This window comes from Meles meles, chromosome 15 (genome assembly GCF_922984935.1).
Source record: "Meles meles chromosome 15, mMelMel3.1 paternal haplotype, whole genome shotgun sequence".
In the NCBI taxonomy this organism is placed as follows: domain Eukaryota; kingdom Metazoa; phylum Chordata; class Mammalia; order Carnivora; family Mustelidae; genus Meles; species Meles meles.
The window spans coordinates 20558229-20574854 of record NC_060080.1 but is presented as its reverse complement, the minus strand read 5'-3'; the positions used below and the strand labels follow the sequence as shown (position 1 = coordinate 20574854).

At 38.6% G+C, this 16626-nt stretch overlaps 1 protein-coding gene across 1 annotated transcript in view; it reads left to right on the top strand.

Annotated features, from left to right (window-relative positions):
- The window catches only part of HADHA (hydroxyacyl-CoA dehydrogenase trifunctional multienzyme complex subunit alpha), a 48677-nt gene that overhangs the window by 4505 nt on the left and 27546 nt on the right, over positions 1-16626 (top strand). Inside the window, exons 2-7 of the mRNA XM_045979966.1 lie at positions 4913-4954; positions 5048-5118; positions 7382-7515; positions 9858-9996; positions 10966-11085; positions 14712-14814. Of these exons, the coding sequence (XP_045835922.1) occupies positions 4913-4954; positions 5048-5118; positions 7382-7515; positions 9858-9996; positions 10966-11085; positions 14712-14814 (609 nt within the window). The remainder of the gene's footprint in view (positions 1-4912; positions 4955-5047; positions 5119-7381; positions 7516-9857; positions 9997-10965; positions 11086-14711; positions 14815-16626) is intronic.

Below are 16626 nucleotides of genomic sequence, written 5' to 3'. Positions count from 1 at the left end.
GGAAAGAAGGACGAAGCAAGAGCCTTGGCTATTGCTGATGGTCCCTCTCTGAATCCGCTGAATCAGTGGGTTCTCCAAGTCAGTGGCTCTCACATGCCCACTTGTTTGCTGTCTGCTTCGTTTCCTTTTTAAAAAATATGGACTCTTCCATCTGGGAAGATCGACACATGCAGTCCCCCTTGGATGCAGCTGCCTCTGCCCTTTGTGACTCCTATATCTGTATAAGCCCCAACTGACCCATATGATATCTATGCTGACCCATAGATAGGGCCATCTCTATGCCCCTATCCAGCAGGAAGAAGTTACAGAAGATGAGACCTTCCACCCTCAGCAACCTTAAAGATTTAAGGGTCAAAACTGTTCAGAGGGGGATGATGTGGGAAACAAAGACAGAAGAGAAACTATTAAATTTCCATACTACCTGTAGCCCATTGACAAGTCCTTGAAACAGGCAGAGCGACATTCCTCTAGAGACTCAACTGCCTCAATGTTGTTAGGCCCAATTTTATAATAGGCCCAATGTTATCAGCCCCAATTACTTTGCTTAAGGCAAAAGACAATTCTAACTCCCCCCCCAACCCCCCTCCCAAGATCCTATAAGTCTCCTTTAACATATAAAAATTCCTTTGGAAACTTCCTTTAGCTCTACTCCCCAAGAGACATTTTAGCAACCTCCCCGAAACATATGACCCACCAATATACATCTGAAGGGTCTCATAACTGAGTTTCTACTAAACAGTAATAAATGACCTTTCCTGTCAATAGCTAGCCCCCTCAGGATCCTTGTTTCCAAAATACCTGGGAGGCTTGCACTATCCCTAACCTCTTTCAACTTGAAAATATATAACGGGCCACCACTCCTCAGGACCTCAGTGCAGCTCTTTCTGCCCATGGTACTGTCCTCATGCTTTAAATAAAACCACCTTTTTGCACCCAAAACAAAAAAAAAAAGGGACTCTGAGGCCCAGTGCCCTTAAATTCTGATTCTGTGGTTCTAGGTTATATGTCACCCAGACATTTGTGAGTGTATTTGAACCTCCCCCACTGATTTTAATGCCTAACCTGTTCTGAAATCACTTCTCAATACTGCTATGGAAATTGCAGTCCGGCTGGATATGTTGGGAAGTCTTTTGGGTCCTGCTTTGACCATGTGTAATAGTTCCCCAATCCAGAAGGGTCCTTGCCTCCTAGTCAGATATAGACCATCATCAACTTAAAAATGGGTATAGTTCTAAAATTTGTTTCTAAATCATGTAGAGTATTTTTGATAGAGGTGATGTTTAAAGATTTCATTTAGACTACTACCGTGACATAAAATGGCCAATGTGGTTTAATTTTATTGTCCATTACCTTTGATTGTCACTGCATGTTAAGGTAGTCTAAGACTCTTGTTTAACATCCCTCAATTCTGAGCCAGATGAAGGTAGGGGCTTTGGAGAATGAGAGACTAGGCAGAAAGAGAGACAGACAGATGGTCACAGGCTGGTGGAAAGGTTTAGCTGCTGAGAGATTGCTAGGGATTTTTTTTTTTAAGATTTTATTTATTTATTTGACAGAAATCACAAGTAGGCAGAAAGGCAGGCAGAGAGAGGAGGAAGCAGACTCCCTGCTGAGCAGAGAGCCCGATGCGGGGCTCCATCCCAGGACCCTAGGATCATGACCTGAGCTGAAGGCAGAGTCTTTAACCCACTTAGCCACCCAGGTGCCCCGAGGTTGCTAGGGATTTTAACCTTTTTTTTTTTTTAATAGTGCTCCTAAAATAGGCAGGCACTCCACTCTTTTGCATTATATTGTACATTCCAAGACCATATGCAGCCCCAGTGTAGTCCAAAGGCAGCATATTTCAATGAAAATCAGATATAAAAAAGTTTTTATATTAATAATTAAGAATAAAATAATGGTGGAATATTATTCAATCATAAAGAATGTAAAGTTGCCACTTAGAACACCATGGATAGAACTAGAGCATATTATGCTAACAAAATTAGTCAGTCAGAAAGACAAATACCATATGAACTCATTCATATGCGGAATTTAAGAAAGAACAAATGAGCAAAGGGGAAAAAAAGAGAAACCAAGAAGCCGACTCTTAACTAGAGAGAACAAACTGATGGTCACCAAAGGGGAAGTGTGAGGGAGGGATGGGTGAAAGAGGTGATGGGGATTGAAGAGTGCACTTACCATGGTGAAAAGTCAAATAATAAAAGGAAAGATTAAATTTGCTGATATTTAGTATATGAATTGATAGAGGTACGTGCACATAATTTATTTTATTTTTTTTTAATTTTTTTTTTTTTATTTATTTGACAGAGAGAGATCACAAGTAGATAGAGAGGCAGGCAGAGAGAGAGAGAGGGAAGCAGGCCCCTGCTGAGCAGAGAGCCCGATGCAGGACTCGATCCCAGGACCCCGAGATCATGACCTGAGCCGAAGGCAGCGGCTTAACCCACTGAGCCACCCAGGCGCCCACATAATTTATTTTAAAAGGAATAAAACAACTACTGAGGGAAAGCTAGTACAAGTGAGGAGGTAATGAAGGAGCCATTGGATATTCTTAAAGCACTAATTCCTGGGTACAGGTGTTCATGTGTACTTCTACTACACTCTCTAATTATTAAGGGATGATTTGTTTTTATTTTTATTGCTAAAGAAAAACTTTGTTCTAGGATTTTGGACAAGGTTTGGAATAAGGAGTAAAGGATTAAAGAGGTGTATGGGAGGGGCACCTGGCTGTCTCAGTAGGTGGAATATGCAACTCTTGATCTCAGGGACATGAGTTCAAGCCCCGTGTTGGGCATGGAACCTACTTAAAAAAAAAAAATTTTGTAAAAAGAAAGAAAGATACCTAGGAGACAGGGTTTGAAGTGAACCATGAACATGAAAGACAAAGGAAGAAAGAGCAGGGTGTTTTTAAAGAAGCTTGGAAGTTGTAACTAAGGGATGTGGACCCTGTGCTGGCCTCCAGAATAACTTGGTTACTACCTAGAGCCAGATGTTTAGATTAGAGCAAGACAGGGGTGACCCTTTAATGGTAGAAAGAAGGTAGAGTAATTCCCAGAACAAATTTTGAATTTTTGCCTAAGAATTTCACAGTGTTCCCTACCATCTGTCCATATCCAAGTTCAGACTTCTCTTGTCATGGCTTGTGCTCAGAACTTCATCTCATCATTATTATCCAGGAGAGCCTCAAGTAGTGAAGTGATTAGGAGGAGGGAGAAGTGTAGTGGGTCTTTTGTCCTCCCCAGGGTAGGAGTATTCTTGGTAGAGGGCAATAGAGCCCTGTTCAGTTAGAAATTCTTAAAATAGCAGAGTGTGACTGGACTATTTCATAAATGGCCACTAGTGCCTGTTGATGTCACCTTTTTTTAAAGTTTTTATTTGAATTTCAGTTAACATACAGTGTAATGTTAGTTTCCGGTATAGAATATAGTGATTCAGCACTTCCATACAACACCCGGTGCTCATCACAAGTGCACTCCTTAATCCCCATCCTATTCAAGACCCACCCCCACCCCCCCACTTTCTGGTAACCATCAGTTTGTTCTCTATAGTTAAGAGTCTGTTTCTTGGGGCACCTGGGTGGCTCAATGGGTTAAAGCCTCCGCCTTCAGCTTGGGTCATGATCTCAGGGTCCTGGGATCGAGTCCCACATCCGGCTCTCTACTCAGCAGGGAGCCTGCTTCCTTCTCTCTCTCTGCCTACTTGTGATCTCTTTCTGTCAAATAAATAAATAAAATCTTTAAAAAAGACAAATTTAAAAAAAGAGTCTGTTTCTTGGTTTATTTTTTCTCTTTGTTTTCTTAAATTCCATATATGAGTGAAATCATATGGTATTTGTCTTTGTCTGACTTACTTTGCTTAGCATCATACTCTCTAGCTCCATCCATGAGGTTGCAAATGGCAAGATTTGATTCTTTATGTCTAAGTAAAAATCCATTGTAAATTATTTTACTTTTGAGAACATTGGAAAGCCCATCTCCATAAAAATACAAGAGGATGTGCCTAGAGAACATGGTTGAGTATATTTGTTATATATCTGGGACTGACAATCTGGATTGCTTTGTAGATTACTTATTTGCTACTGTGTTCATTTCCTATTGCTGCTGTAACAAATTTCCACAAATTTCATGTCTGAAACAATACAAATTTATTATCTTACAGTTATGGATGTCAGAAATGTGTCTCACTGAGCTAAAATCAGAAGTGTTGAGGGGCTTGGGTGGCTCAGAGAGTTAAAGCCTCTGCCTTCAGCTCAGGTCATGATCCCAGGGTCCTGGGATCGAGCCCTGCATCAGGCTCTCTGCTCAGCAGGGAGCCTGCTTCCCACCCCCTCTCTCTCTGTCTACTTGTGATCTCTGTCAAATAAATAAATCTTTTAATAAAAAAAGTGTGGGCAGGGCTGTGTTCATTCTGGGTGACCTAAGGGAGAATTCATTTCCTTACCTTTTCTAGCTTTCCAGGTGGAGGCTGCCTGCTTTTCTTGACTTCTTCAAAGCCAGCAAAGTGGGGCTAAGTGCTTATGCTGCCATCTCTCTGGTCCTCCTTGACTCTCTCTTCTTCGTGATTACATTGGGCCCACTTGGATAATCCAGGCTACTCTGTCTCTCTCTCTCAGTTTAGGTCAGCTAATTAGCACCTTAATTCCCTTAGCCATGTAACCTAACATATTCACAGTTTCTGGAGACCTGGACATCTTTGAGGGGGCAGTTCTTCCACCAACCACATTTACTATTTAAATAATCTCATAAGCTGATCTAAAGATATGGTAGTAGCCACAATAATGGCCTAGAATACATTATTCTCGTTTGGGGGTTTTTGCTATTGTTATAAATTCCAGCTTTGTTATATTTAGCAAGTACTACAGCAGTTATGTTTTACAAAGTAATTAATTTTGAATGCCTTTTTCTTGTAGGTTATGTTTGCCGCAACTTTTCAGGGTCCTCTGCTTTGCGAAGTAAGTTTAGTTTCTTACTGACATGCTTACACTGCTTTTTAAATTTGTTTAGCAATAAATGTGTTTACAAATAAATTGTCTTTCCCTTTTTAGCCAGAACCCATATTAACTATGGAGTCAAAGGGGATGTGGCTGTTGTTCGAATTAACTCACCCAATTCAAAGGTACCTAATTTTAACTTGTTGCAATCTCTTTCTCCTAATACATTCATGAATCCAGTGCTGAATAGGAGGGAAAGAAATCCACCAATTTGGCAGTAATCTCACATGAATTTGTAGTTTTGATAGTTTAACAAATTGTTCAAGGAGTGCAACTTTCTGGAGCAGAGGTCCTTGTTTAAGAATTCCTTCTAGATGACCTTAGGTGTCAGATTAACATCCCGGATTAATAGCCTTCTATTGTTGTATAGCATGCTGAGGTGACTTATTAGATAAGAACCAAAGTGCAAGCTGTGTTTTATAAGAGAAGTCACCTGTTCATCTTGACTACCAGGTTGTTACACATGCTTTCCTCATTACCTGCCTGATGTCATTATCTGTAGAAGATTGTCTGGGTTAAATGTGGTTGTTAAGCTTCCTGAGGAACTTGAATGAATGACTGAGTGTAGTTCACATATTGGAAGTCAGGTTCTGTTCTAAGTGAAGCCTCATTTGTTTTTGGCGGGTTCAGCAAAGCATGGGGCATTAATCCAGTCTTTGTCAAGAAGACCTTTATTGCAGGAGCTCATGCTTTTCCCCCATCTAAATTGGTGTTAGGAGGGGTGCTGGGTGGCTCAGTCGTTAAGCCTCTGTCTTTGGCTCGGGTCATGTTCTCAGGGACCTGGAATCCATCCCCACATCGGGCTCCCTGCTCAGCGGGAAGCCTGCTTCTTCCTCTCTCTCTCCCAAGCCCCCTGCTTGTGTTCCCTCTCTTGCTGTCAAGTAAATAAATAAAATGAAAAAAAAAAAAAAAGGTTGGTGTTAGGACACCTGGATGGTTCAGTTGATTAAGTGTCTGACTTGATCTCCGCTCAGGTCTGGATCTCACGGTTGTGAGTTCAAGCCCCACATTGGACTCCACGCTAGGCTGAGAGCCTACTTAAGAAAACAAATAAAATTGGTGTCAAGTTTTCATATTTCAGGAATCCTGTTACTAAAGACCTAGATAGAATAGGAGAACGTAGATGGAAGCAATTAACAACTATCACAAATTAAGGAAAATAACCAGTCCCCCTCACTAGGATGAATTTTGGTGCCCACTGACCAACGATTCAAACTTAAGATATTTTTTCAGAATTTTCTAAGTTGAGCATTTTTTCTGAGCACAGACCCAACACATCCCTATAGTGGGAAGTTTGAAAGCTATACAGAGGAAAATAACAAGTCATTCATACTACAAACCCAAAGGCAAATACTTTCAACTTTTTTTTTTTTTTTTCCAGTTTTATTCTTTGGAGAGAGAGAAAGCACGCACAAGTAGGCAGAGCAGCAGGGAGAGGGGGAGGAGAAGCAGGCTCCCCACTAGGCAGAGAGCCCGATGTGGGGTTCAATTCCAGGACCCTGGGACCATGACCTGAGCTGGAGGCAGACACCCAACTAACTGAGCTACCCAGGTGCCCTGACTTTTAACATTTAATCCAGTTTCAACAAATAATAACAAATAAGAAATAATATTTACAAAATGAGATCATACTGTATGTCTAACTTTGATTCCTTTTTTTCTGAATATTACATGAATTTTTTCTTACCAACAGTCATGTGTAGACTTATTTGTAGCTCACATATGATTCAGATTCTTAAGAGTGTGACCCTGAATTCCTCCTTTGAGTAGATGTATTTTGTGTGTATGTTAAAGATTTTGAGTCATTAATGAAGACACTGATGAGATACGACAGCCAGTTCAAAGAAGACCTACAGTACCTACAAATTTATAGATCAGGAATATTGAAATAAATGTCCAAATGGAGACAAACTGATTTTTCCACATGGAGCTGGTTGTATCTTCTGGGATAATTCATTTGCATGCCTGTAGACAAGAATATTTTTTAATTGCTTTCAGTTATCTACACAGAGATTTAACATAATTCCAAAGAAGCGGAAAAAAGATAACACAGAAGGGTGTGCTATAGATAATGCAGTTTCTTTGAAAAACAAAATTTCCCCTATCTAAATAATGTTATAGGTGGAAGTTGTCCTCTTAAAATTCATATGTTGAAGCTCTAAGCCCCAGTGTGATGGTATTTGGAGGTGGAACTTTTGGAGTTAATTAGGTTTACATGTGGTCACAAGGGTGGAGCCCTCATGAAGATATTGGTATCTTTTTTGTGTGTGTCAGTGGTTCTTTTTTTTTTTTAATTTAAATTCAATTAATTAACTTACAATGTATTACTTCAGAGTGTATGTACTTCTGATTTAAAGCCTTAGATTTATGTGTATTTCCCTTTGGCAGGTGAACACACTGAATAAAGAACTGCAGTCTGAGTTCATGGAAGTAATGAGTGAAATCTGGGCTAGTGATCAAATCAGAAGTGCTGTCCTTATCTCATCAAAGCCGGGCTGCTTTATTGCAGGTGCTGACATCAAGTAAGTTTTCAAAGATTGGAAGTCACATTTCATCTTAGCTAATAGTATGTTTCTTAGGCCTAATCATTCCTTCTCTTAAAAGAAGTTAGAAGTAAATTTTCTGAATGTTTTCTTTTTTCAAGTTATTTTCACAAGTGTAATAAAGTTGATAGAAGAGGGGCTTGTTGCTTAAACCATGTAAGACTAATCTTCCTTAAAGAAGTCGATAGCAGTTCTAAGAATATTGGTGTAGAATAAAAACTATGAGATGCCCTTTTTTTTTAAACCCAACAGACCAACAAATATTTAAAAGTTTGAAAATACCATGTTAACAAGGGCTTGGGGAAATAAGAAAGTTAATATATTACTAGTAAGAATGCCAAATTGCTACAGTACCTTTGGAAAACATTTTGACAGCCTTTAATGAAATTGAAAATGCATGTATCGTCTAATTCAGTGATACCTCATCTAGCTATATATATACTAAAGAAATCCACCCTTTGTTTTTAAAGACGTGTATAAGGATGTTCAGCCCTGTATAGTTTAAAATAGTGAAGAATTTGAAGCAATTATATGTCATTAGGGAAATGGAAAAGTAAACAAACTTTCATATGATAAAATACTACAAAACGACTCAAAGGAATTAACTAGATCCACAACATAATGTTAGAGTTCAAAAATGTAATAAGTTTTATAGACTTTTTATAGACTTTTTTTAAAAGATTTTATTTATTTGACAGAGAGACACAGCGAGAGAGGGAACACAAGTAGGGAGAGTGGCAGAGGGAGAAGCAGGCCTCCCGCCTAAGCAGGGAGCCTAAAGCGGGGGCCCCCATGACCCAAGCCTAAGGCAGATGCCCAATGACTGAGCCACCCAGGCACCCCTTAAAAAAAAAAAAAAAGCAAGTTATAGAACATTCTGCATAGCATGTAGTTTATGTAAACATTTCTTTTTTAAGATTTTATTTTTTTATTTGAGAGAGAGAGACAAGTGAGAGAGAGCATGAGAGGCAAGAAGGTCAGAGGGAGAAGCAGACTCCCGGCGGAGATGGGAGCCCCATGTGGGATTCGATCCCGGAACTCCGGGATCGTGACCTGAGCCGAAGGCAGTCGCTTAACCAACTGAGCCACCCAGGCGCCCTGTAAACATTTTTAAATCATAGTGAGATGCCTCTGTTATTTATAGATACAAATATGTAGTTGGTCTGAAAGAATACACTACAAATATTTGAGAATGGTTGCCTCAGGGAAAATGAAGTAGCTGGTAGGACTCTGAGGTTGTCAAAGGGAGCTTCAGTGATGCAGCTAATATTTTCTTTTTTTTAAATGGTGGCATTTATGTGTATGTTAACGTGCTCACAGTTTTTTAAAGCATTTATAAGGAGGTGAAATACTATCAGTGTTAGTTTAATGGGCTAAAATGTTACCAGTTGTTAATTCTGTCAAATACAAGTATTTGTTTTATTATTCTTTGTACCTTAGGCAATGATAGCCAGCATTAGAGGCTTAGTAATTTGTACTTAAGGTGTATGTATAGTTTTACATCTTGCTCCACATTGTGTATTCTTTTTTTGTTTATGTATAGTAATTAGGAATTTATAAATATTTGGGGTCTTTTTTTTTTTTTTTAGAAAAGGCAAAATTACTTGTATCAAGTGCTTTTTCTTCTAGCTCATTTATTTGAGCCTAGCAAGGCACTGACGTACCTAGCACTAGCTTCCTAGATCCAGAGGAAAATACTTGGCAGCTTCTGTGAGGCAAGCTGAGCAACTCCCAGTATGTAAAATGCCAAAAACTAGTTTCCTTTGGTCAGACTTACAAAAGCCACTTTAAATGCGTTTAAGAACAAAGTAGCAAATGAAGCAAACTGAAACTAAAAGACATGAAGTACATTACTTGTTCTTTTATACTCATTAGGAGATAAATAACTTGAAAGCTTTTTTTTCCCACTGTTATTTTGATTGCTGTTCAATCTGGGAGTCACTTGATAGTAAAAATGGTTAATGTGATTGTGAAAATATTTACCAGAAGATGATTTTCTCATGTACAGAAAGCCTTGTGATCTAATGTGTTGCTTTTTTTTAATAGAAAATAAAATTACACAACATGTTTTGTTTCATGTTCTCTGGATCCAGAAACCTAACACTCTATGGAGAGATGATGTGGCTTTATGGAGAGATGATGTTGCTGATATTAGTGCTGAGGCAAAAACCATTCTTAAACTCTTGAGTATTTGAAGATACACTATCAAATATTGGTAGATGATAGGGCAAGGATACAATGGATGAGGTATTGAACAAAGTAGGGTATAATTTCATCTTTTTTTTTTTTTTTTCTCTTCTCTGCTTTCATGTTTACTGCAGCATGTTAACCTCTTGCAAGACCTCTGAAGAGGTAACACAAATATCACGGGAAGGACAGAGAATATTTGAGAAACTTGAGAAGTCCACAAAGCCTATTGTGGCTGCCATCAGTGGAGCCTGCTTAGGAGGAGGACTTGAGGTATTGATTTCTTTCAAAGTTATTGAGATGCTGTTCACCATATTGATGGGAATTATAAGCTGCAAACCTGTAAGTTACGGTTTTGCCTGCAAAAAGTTCTCGGAGGAGGATCAGCTTTCTTTTTAGTTGTCAAACTTCTGGATAGGTTTCAATCCTTATTTCATGGCACAGAGCAAATAACCAAAAGTGTGATGTTTTCATTCATTATAAATTGTGAAGATTTAAACTACATGTCCAAGGTCGTCTTCAATTCCCAAAACCTGGTTCAGGTTTGCAGGGCAAAGATTCAGAAGTGTGGTCCATGCTTTCGAGCTACTTAAGTCTAGATGAGACTCACAGAACGTAGTATGTGTTTAAGTGCTTTGTGAGCAGTAAAGGTGGTGAATAATGTAAGATTTGAGAGGAGAGATGCTTGCTAGACTGGAGCATGTAGGAAAGGAGAGGAGAAAATAACATTTATTGAGCATTTATCACATGCTGGGCTCTATGCTAGACACTTTCACATATATTAAGGAAATCTATGCCTGGTCCTAAGAAATCGGCAGAAATTGATTAATCAGAAAATAGTGGGGAAAAAGATCCTTTCACATATGGCATGGTATGAGCAAAGACAATGGTGAGCAAAGACAACGGTAGGCAAAGCCTATTCAATCACTGCAAGTAGGCCTGTTTGATTGAAAAGGAGGGTCTCTGTAGGATACAGGTCTTCTCAACTTGGCATGCAATGTACAGTGATGTGTGTGTATTTTTCTGTTTAGACCTTCCATAGCTTTCAGCAGGTTTTTAAGGAGATCCAAAACCCCAGGAAAGGTTCATTAGGGGGAAAGTATGAAATAAGCCTGGGAAGGTAAATTATAGAAAGCATAAAATACATTCCTGCTTTGTAAGTAATCTTTAGACCTTTGCATATCTGAAGATATTATAAAGTTACATTTTCTAACATTCTGATTTTCTTTTATTTGTTTGAAGCTTGCCATTTCCTGCCAATATAGAATAGCAACCAAAGATAGAAAAACAGTATTAGGTACACCTGAAGTCTTGCTGGGACTCTTACCAGGAGCAGGAGGCACACAAAGGCTGCCCAAAATGGTGAGTTTAAGCCCCCTTGTGACCTTTAGAACCTCGGTACCTATAGGTCCCTTTATCTATTTTTTTAATTCAATTATGGTTTGGTTTTATTTTGTTTTTGCAGTGTTTGGTTTATTTAGGTTTGCATCGGGGAAAAAAGCAGTTTATTTTTAAAGCAAAGATTAAGAGTTAAGTTATAGTAATAAAGAGAGCTCCTCTGATAGTATTTAAAAAGTCTTAAAATTTCAAATGACAGGGAAGTTGGATGGGAAAGGTGAGTATGCTAAAATTGTTATCGTGCGTTAAGAGGAGTTGATTGCATTCAAGTTCACAGGGATAACAAGTCTCTTCTTCATACATTCTCTAGTTTTGGCTATCAGACGATTTTCTAGACTAAGCTGCTATTTTGAGAACACATGAAAATACATAATGTAGAATTGGAGATTCAAATAGAACTCAGACCTACTTGTTAAGCAAGAGAAATGTAACCTCAAGTTATGCTCATCTTTACCGAAGACGTAGTTCTTTTAAGACATCTGATTTCCATCTTATCTTAGATTTGGAATTAGTCTACCAAAACTGCCTTGAATACTTAACATCATAGAAATAAATATGAATTGCTCTTGTAATTCTTTTTTTTTAGGATTTTATTCATTTGAGAGAGAGACAGAGAATGAGCATGAGCAGAGGGGGAGGAGGCAGAGGGAGAGGGAAAAGCAGACTCCACGCTGAGCAGGGAGTCCCATGCAGGACTCCATCCCAGAACTCTGAGATCACGGCTTGAGCTAAAGGCAGATGCCTAACTGAATGAGCCACCTAGGCACCCCATCCTCTTGTAATTTTTTATACAATCACAGGAACATTAAGAGTTGAATCAGTATTTTACAGAAAGTGTTTCCCAGGTAGCAGGAACTGAAAAATCTGTGGGAAATGGTCCTCACTTTGTATTGACAGACATAATGACTTTACTTTTCTACAAAAGAGAAAAAAATGTAAACGTGATGCTGTTTTTTTTTAACTTATTTAAATTCAACTAATTAACTTAGGTATTACATAGTTTCAGAGATAGAGTTCAGTGATTCATCAATCTTACGTAACACCCAGTGCTCATTACATCACGTGGTCCTTTAGATCTATTTCCTCTGATACAAAAGGCATAATATGGATATCCATTGTACAATTTAGAAACAAAATAAAATATGGGTATATAGGATCAGTAACAAATTTTATTACTGGTGTTTGGTTTATTTTCTCAATTGTACTTTTTTAAATTCCTTGATCAAAATGAATTTTTAAAAGATTTTATTTAGAGAGAGCATGTACATTGGGGGTGGGGGGGACAAAGGAAGAAGGAGAGCCCCATGCAGGTCTTGATCCTGCAACCCTGGAATCATGACCTGAGCTGAAATCAGGAGTTGGCTGCTTAACTGGCTGAGCCACCCAGACTTCCTAAGTCCTTGATCAAAATTACTGATTAATTAGTAATCCCTGAAGAAGTATAAAGGTAAATATTTACCTTTCTGGAACATACAGTTTTTTGGGGTTTATTTTGTGTGTGGGGGGGGGGTGTTTGTTTGTTTGTTTGTTTACTTTTCTTTTTTTTAAAGATTTTATCTTTAAGTAATCTCTACCCCAGCATGGGGCTCAAGCTTACAACCCTGAGATCAAGAGTTGCATGCGTTCCAACTGAACCAGCCAGGTGTCCCTTGAATTTATAGTTTAATTTGTTCCTTCTGTGCACAGTACCATCTTACTAGTTTTTCAAATCCATGGGTCATATTTCCTGATAACTGTGAGCCAGATCTTTCTCTTTTTTTTTTTTTTTTAAAGATTTTATTTATTTGACAGACAGAGGCAGGCAGAGAGAGGAGAAAGCAGGCTTCCCGTGAAGCAGAGAGCCCGATGCGGGGCTCGATCCCAGGACCCTGGGATCATGACCTGAGCTGAAGGCAGAGGCTTTAACCCACAGAGCCACCCAGGCACCCCCAGATCTTTCTCTTGATTTGGATCATCTCAACTGCTGTATTCTATAGAACCAAAAGAGACCAATCAGGCTTTTGAATTCATAAGGAGAGGAGAAAGACAGTCAGACTTAGAGGCTACAGAGCAATGTTTTTCTGTTGGTTTTTTTTTTAAGATTTTATTTACTCATTTAATAGCCAGAGATCACAAGTAGGCAGAGAGAGAGGAAGGGAAGCAGGCTCCCTGCTGAGCAGAGAGCCCGACGCAGGGCTCTATCCCAGGACCCTGAGATCATGACCTGAGCCAAAGGCAGAGGCTTTAATCCACTGAGCCACCCAGGCACCCCCAGAGCAATGTTAATACCCACTGAACCCTACAGCTTCAGGTACTGTTAGTTCCTCAATGAAAATAGGGCTCAGCTGAAATACTCTTTGGAGGGAAGTTGTTATGAGCAGGGCATAGAAAAATAGGAAGATTTATGGTATTAGTTTTCTGATAATAAATAGTGTGCATTCCTTCATAGAAATTGTCAAGAGGATTTACTGAAAGCATAAATAAGCCTATATGGTGTAGAAAATATTCCTGGGTTTCTTTCATTGTCTTGCAATAGTTGGTATTTGAATGTTGTTAGAAACCATTCTTCAGGTACTTACATAAGAAGCTCTAGCTAAGTTCTATTTTTAAGTCTAAAATTCTTATTAAAAACATTGTTGGGGGGCGCCTGGGTGGCTCAGTGGGTTAAAGCCTCTGCCTTCGGCTCGGGTCATGATCTCGGGGTCCTGGGATCGAGCCCATCGGGCTCTCTGCTCCGCGGAGAGCCTGCTTCCTCCTCTCTCTGCCTGCCTCTCGGCCTACTTGTGACCTCTCTCTCTGTCAAATAAATAAATAAAAATATAAAAACAAACAAACAAACAAACAAAAACATTGTTGGGCACCTGGGTGGCTCAGTCAGTTAAGCATCCGGCTCTTGATTTCAGCTTAGGTCATGGTCTCAGGGTCCTGGGATCAAGCCCTATCCCCCACCCCCCAACCCTAGGCTCTCCCTCTCTCTCTCAAATAAATAAATCTTTTTCAAAAAAATTTTAAAAATACATGGGGCACCTGGGTGGCTTAGTGGGTTAAGCCTCTGCCTTCAGCTCAGGTCATGATCCCAGGGTCCTGGGATCGAGCCCCGCATCGGGCTCTCTGCTCAGTGGGGAGCCTGTTTCTCCCTCTCTCTCTGCCTCCCTCTCTGCCTACTTGTGATCTCTCTCTCTGTCAAATAAATAAATAAGATCTTTTCAAAAAATTAAAAATACATGAATGAATAATGACATTGTCAAAATCATCAGGTGTCTCAATCTCCATTAGCTCCACCAAAGGAATTTTAAGTATTATATAAATGACATAATATATAAATGCACAGCCTTAGGAAACAAAATTATTTCTCTACCGTATCAGTTCCATAAGACAGAAATCTTACATATTGAATTAAAAGAAGAGATACAGACATTTTTGCTTCAACGGGAAGTGTCTAATTCCAAAAGTTACCTAAATGTATATTTTGTGTGTAAAATTTAACTGATTGATAAATAGCATAAAAATCTAGTTTGACTTTCCTCATTTATTTATTTTGCTCTGTTGAATGATTTGTAATTGTCATTCTGGTATTTTCCCTTGTACTCTGATCCTTGCTTGCTTGATAGGTGGGTGTGCCTGCTGCCTTTGACATGATGTTGACGGGTAGAAACATTCGTGCAGACAGAGCAAAGAAAATGGGACTGGTTGACCAATTGGTGGATCCCCTGGGTAAGTGGTAGCATGCCTCAGAATTGGGCCTTATGAAGATTTTTTTTTTTTTTTAAGTTAATATTGGTTAGAGTGAAATCAAACTCTAAAGAAATGAGTCATTCTGAAGAGTGAAGTTTTCTGAATGTAGCTAATACTAAATCCTCTCTAACATTAATCACCCCAACTTTTATTTTATAAATTGGACATCAAGAGTACAGAATTGAATCAAATCCTTATTTTTGGTTCTTAAATTACCTGTATCGTTATTCATGATAACCCTCCTTCAATTTTTTGTGTCTGTTTTAATAATACAATGAACATGTATGAAACAACCTGAGAATGTCAACAATAGTTGACATCTACTGATGGGCTGCTTCCCTCTATACAACTTCTTTGCCTCCCCTCACCCAAGGAAACCTCTATTCCAGATTGTATGTTCATTATCCTCTTGCATTTCTTAAGCATTATTGAGATGTTGGTTATATACTAACAAATTTACCAATTTTTAATGTACAATCTCAGTTTTGACAAATATGTATAGCTATGTAAGTACCACCACAATCATGTAATAGAACATTTTTAGTTTATAGCTTTTTGTGTTTTCTTTCATTTTAGCTAATGCTTTTGAGATTCATTCATGTTATTGCATATTTCAACAGTTCGTTCCTTCTTAATGCTGAGTGTTATTCCATCATATCGATATACCATAATTTGTTTATCCATTCACCAAATGATGGAAGTTTGAGTTGTTTCCAGTTTGGGGCTGTTCAGAATAAAGCTGCTATGAACATTCATCCACAAGTCTTTATGGACATAGATTTCATTTCTCTTAAATAACCAGAGAGTAGATTGGCTGGCTCATATGATAGATTTTATGTAGCTTTTAAGAAAAGAAAGAAGTTGTTTTCTCAAAGTGGCTGTACCGTTTTGCATTCCTACCAGCAGTGTGTGAGAGTTTAATCTAGTTGAGAGCTCTTCAGCTGCTTTACATGGTCAGTCTTTTTAATTTTAGACCTTCTACCAGAAGTGTAGTAGTATCTCATTGTGGTTTTAATTTATATTTCCCTAATTTATATTTCCCTATTTAATTTATATTTCCCGAATATATATTTCCCTAAAGTTTTTTTCATATGTCGATTTTCCTTCTGTATATCTTCTGGTAAAGTGTCTGTTCAGCTGTTTGGCCCATTTTGTTTGAGTTTTTCTTACTACTGACTTCTCAGAGTTCTTTATATCAGAATACAAGTCCTTTGTGAAATTTGTGATTTGCAAATATTTTCTTCTTATCTGTGGCTGTCTTTTCATTATCTAAATGAAGAAATTCTTAATTTTGACAAAGTCCATTGTATCAGGATCTTTTATGGGTCATGCTATTGTTGTATCTAAAATCTTTTCCTAGGTCACCTGCATTCTGCCTTCCGCTGAGGTCATGTCTGGAATCAGTCCCGCCTTGGGCCTTGCTCAGCAGGGAGCCGCTTCTCCTCCTTCCTGCCACTCTTCTGACAAATAAATAAATAAAATCATTTTTTAAAGGTGGGGCGGGGAATCTTTTCTTTACAAGACTGCAAAGATTTTCTCCTATATTTATTTCTGGAAGTTTTGTGGTTTAGCGCTTCCATTTTTATCTGTGATCCATTTCAAGTTAACTTTTTTATGTGGTATGAGGTAGATAGAGTTTTGGGGGGTTTTTTGGTTTGTTTTTTGGGCTTTTTTGCAAATGACTATCCAATATCCTGGCACAATTTGTTGAAAAGACTCCTTTCCCCATTGAACTACCTTGACGCCTTGGTCACAAACCATTGACTCTGTATGTTTGAGTCTATTTCTGGA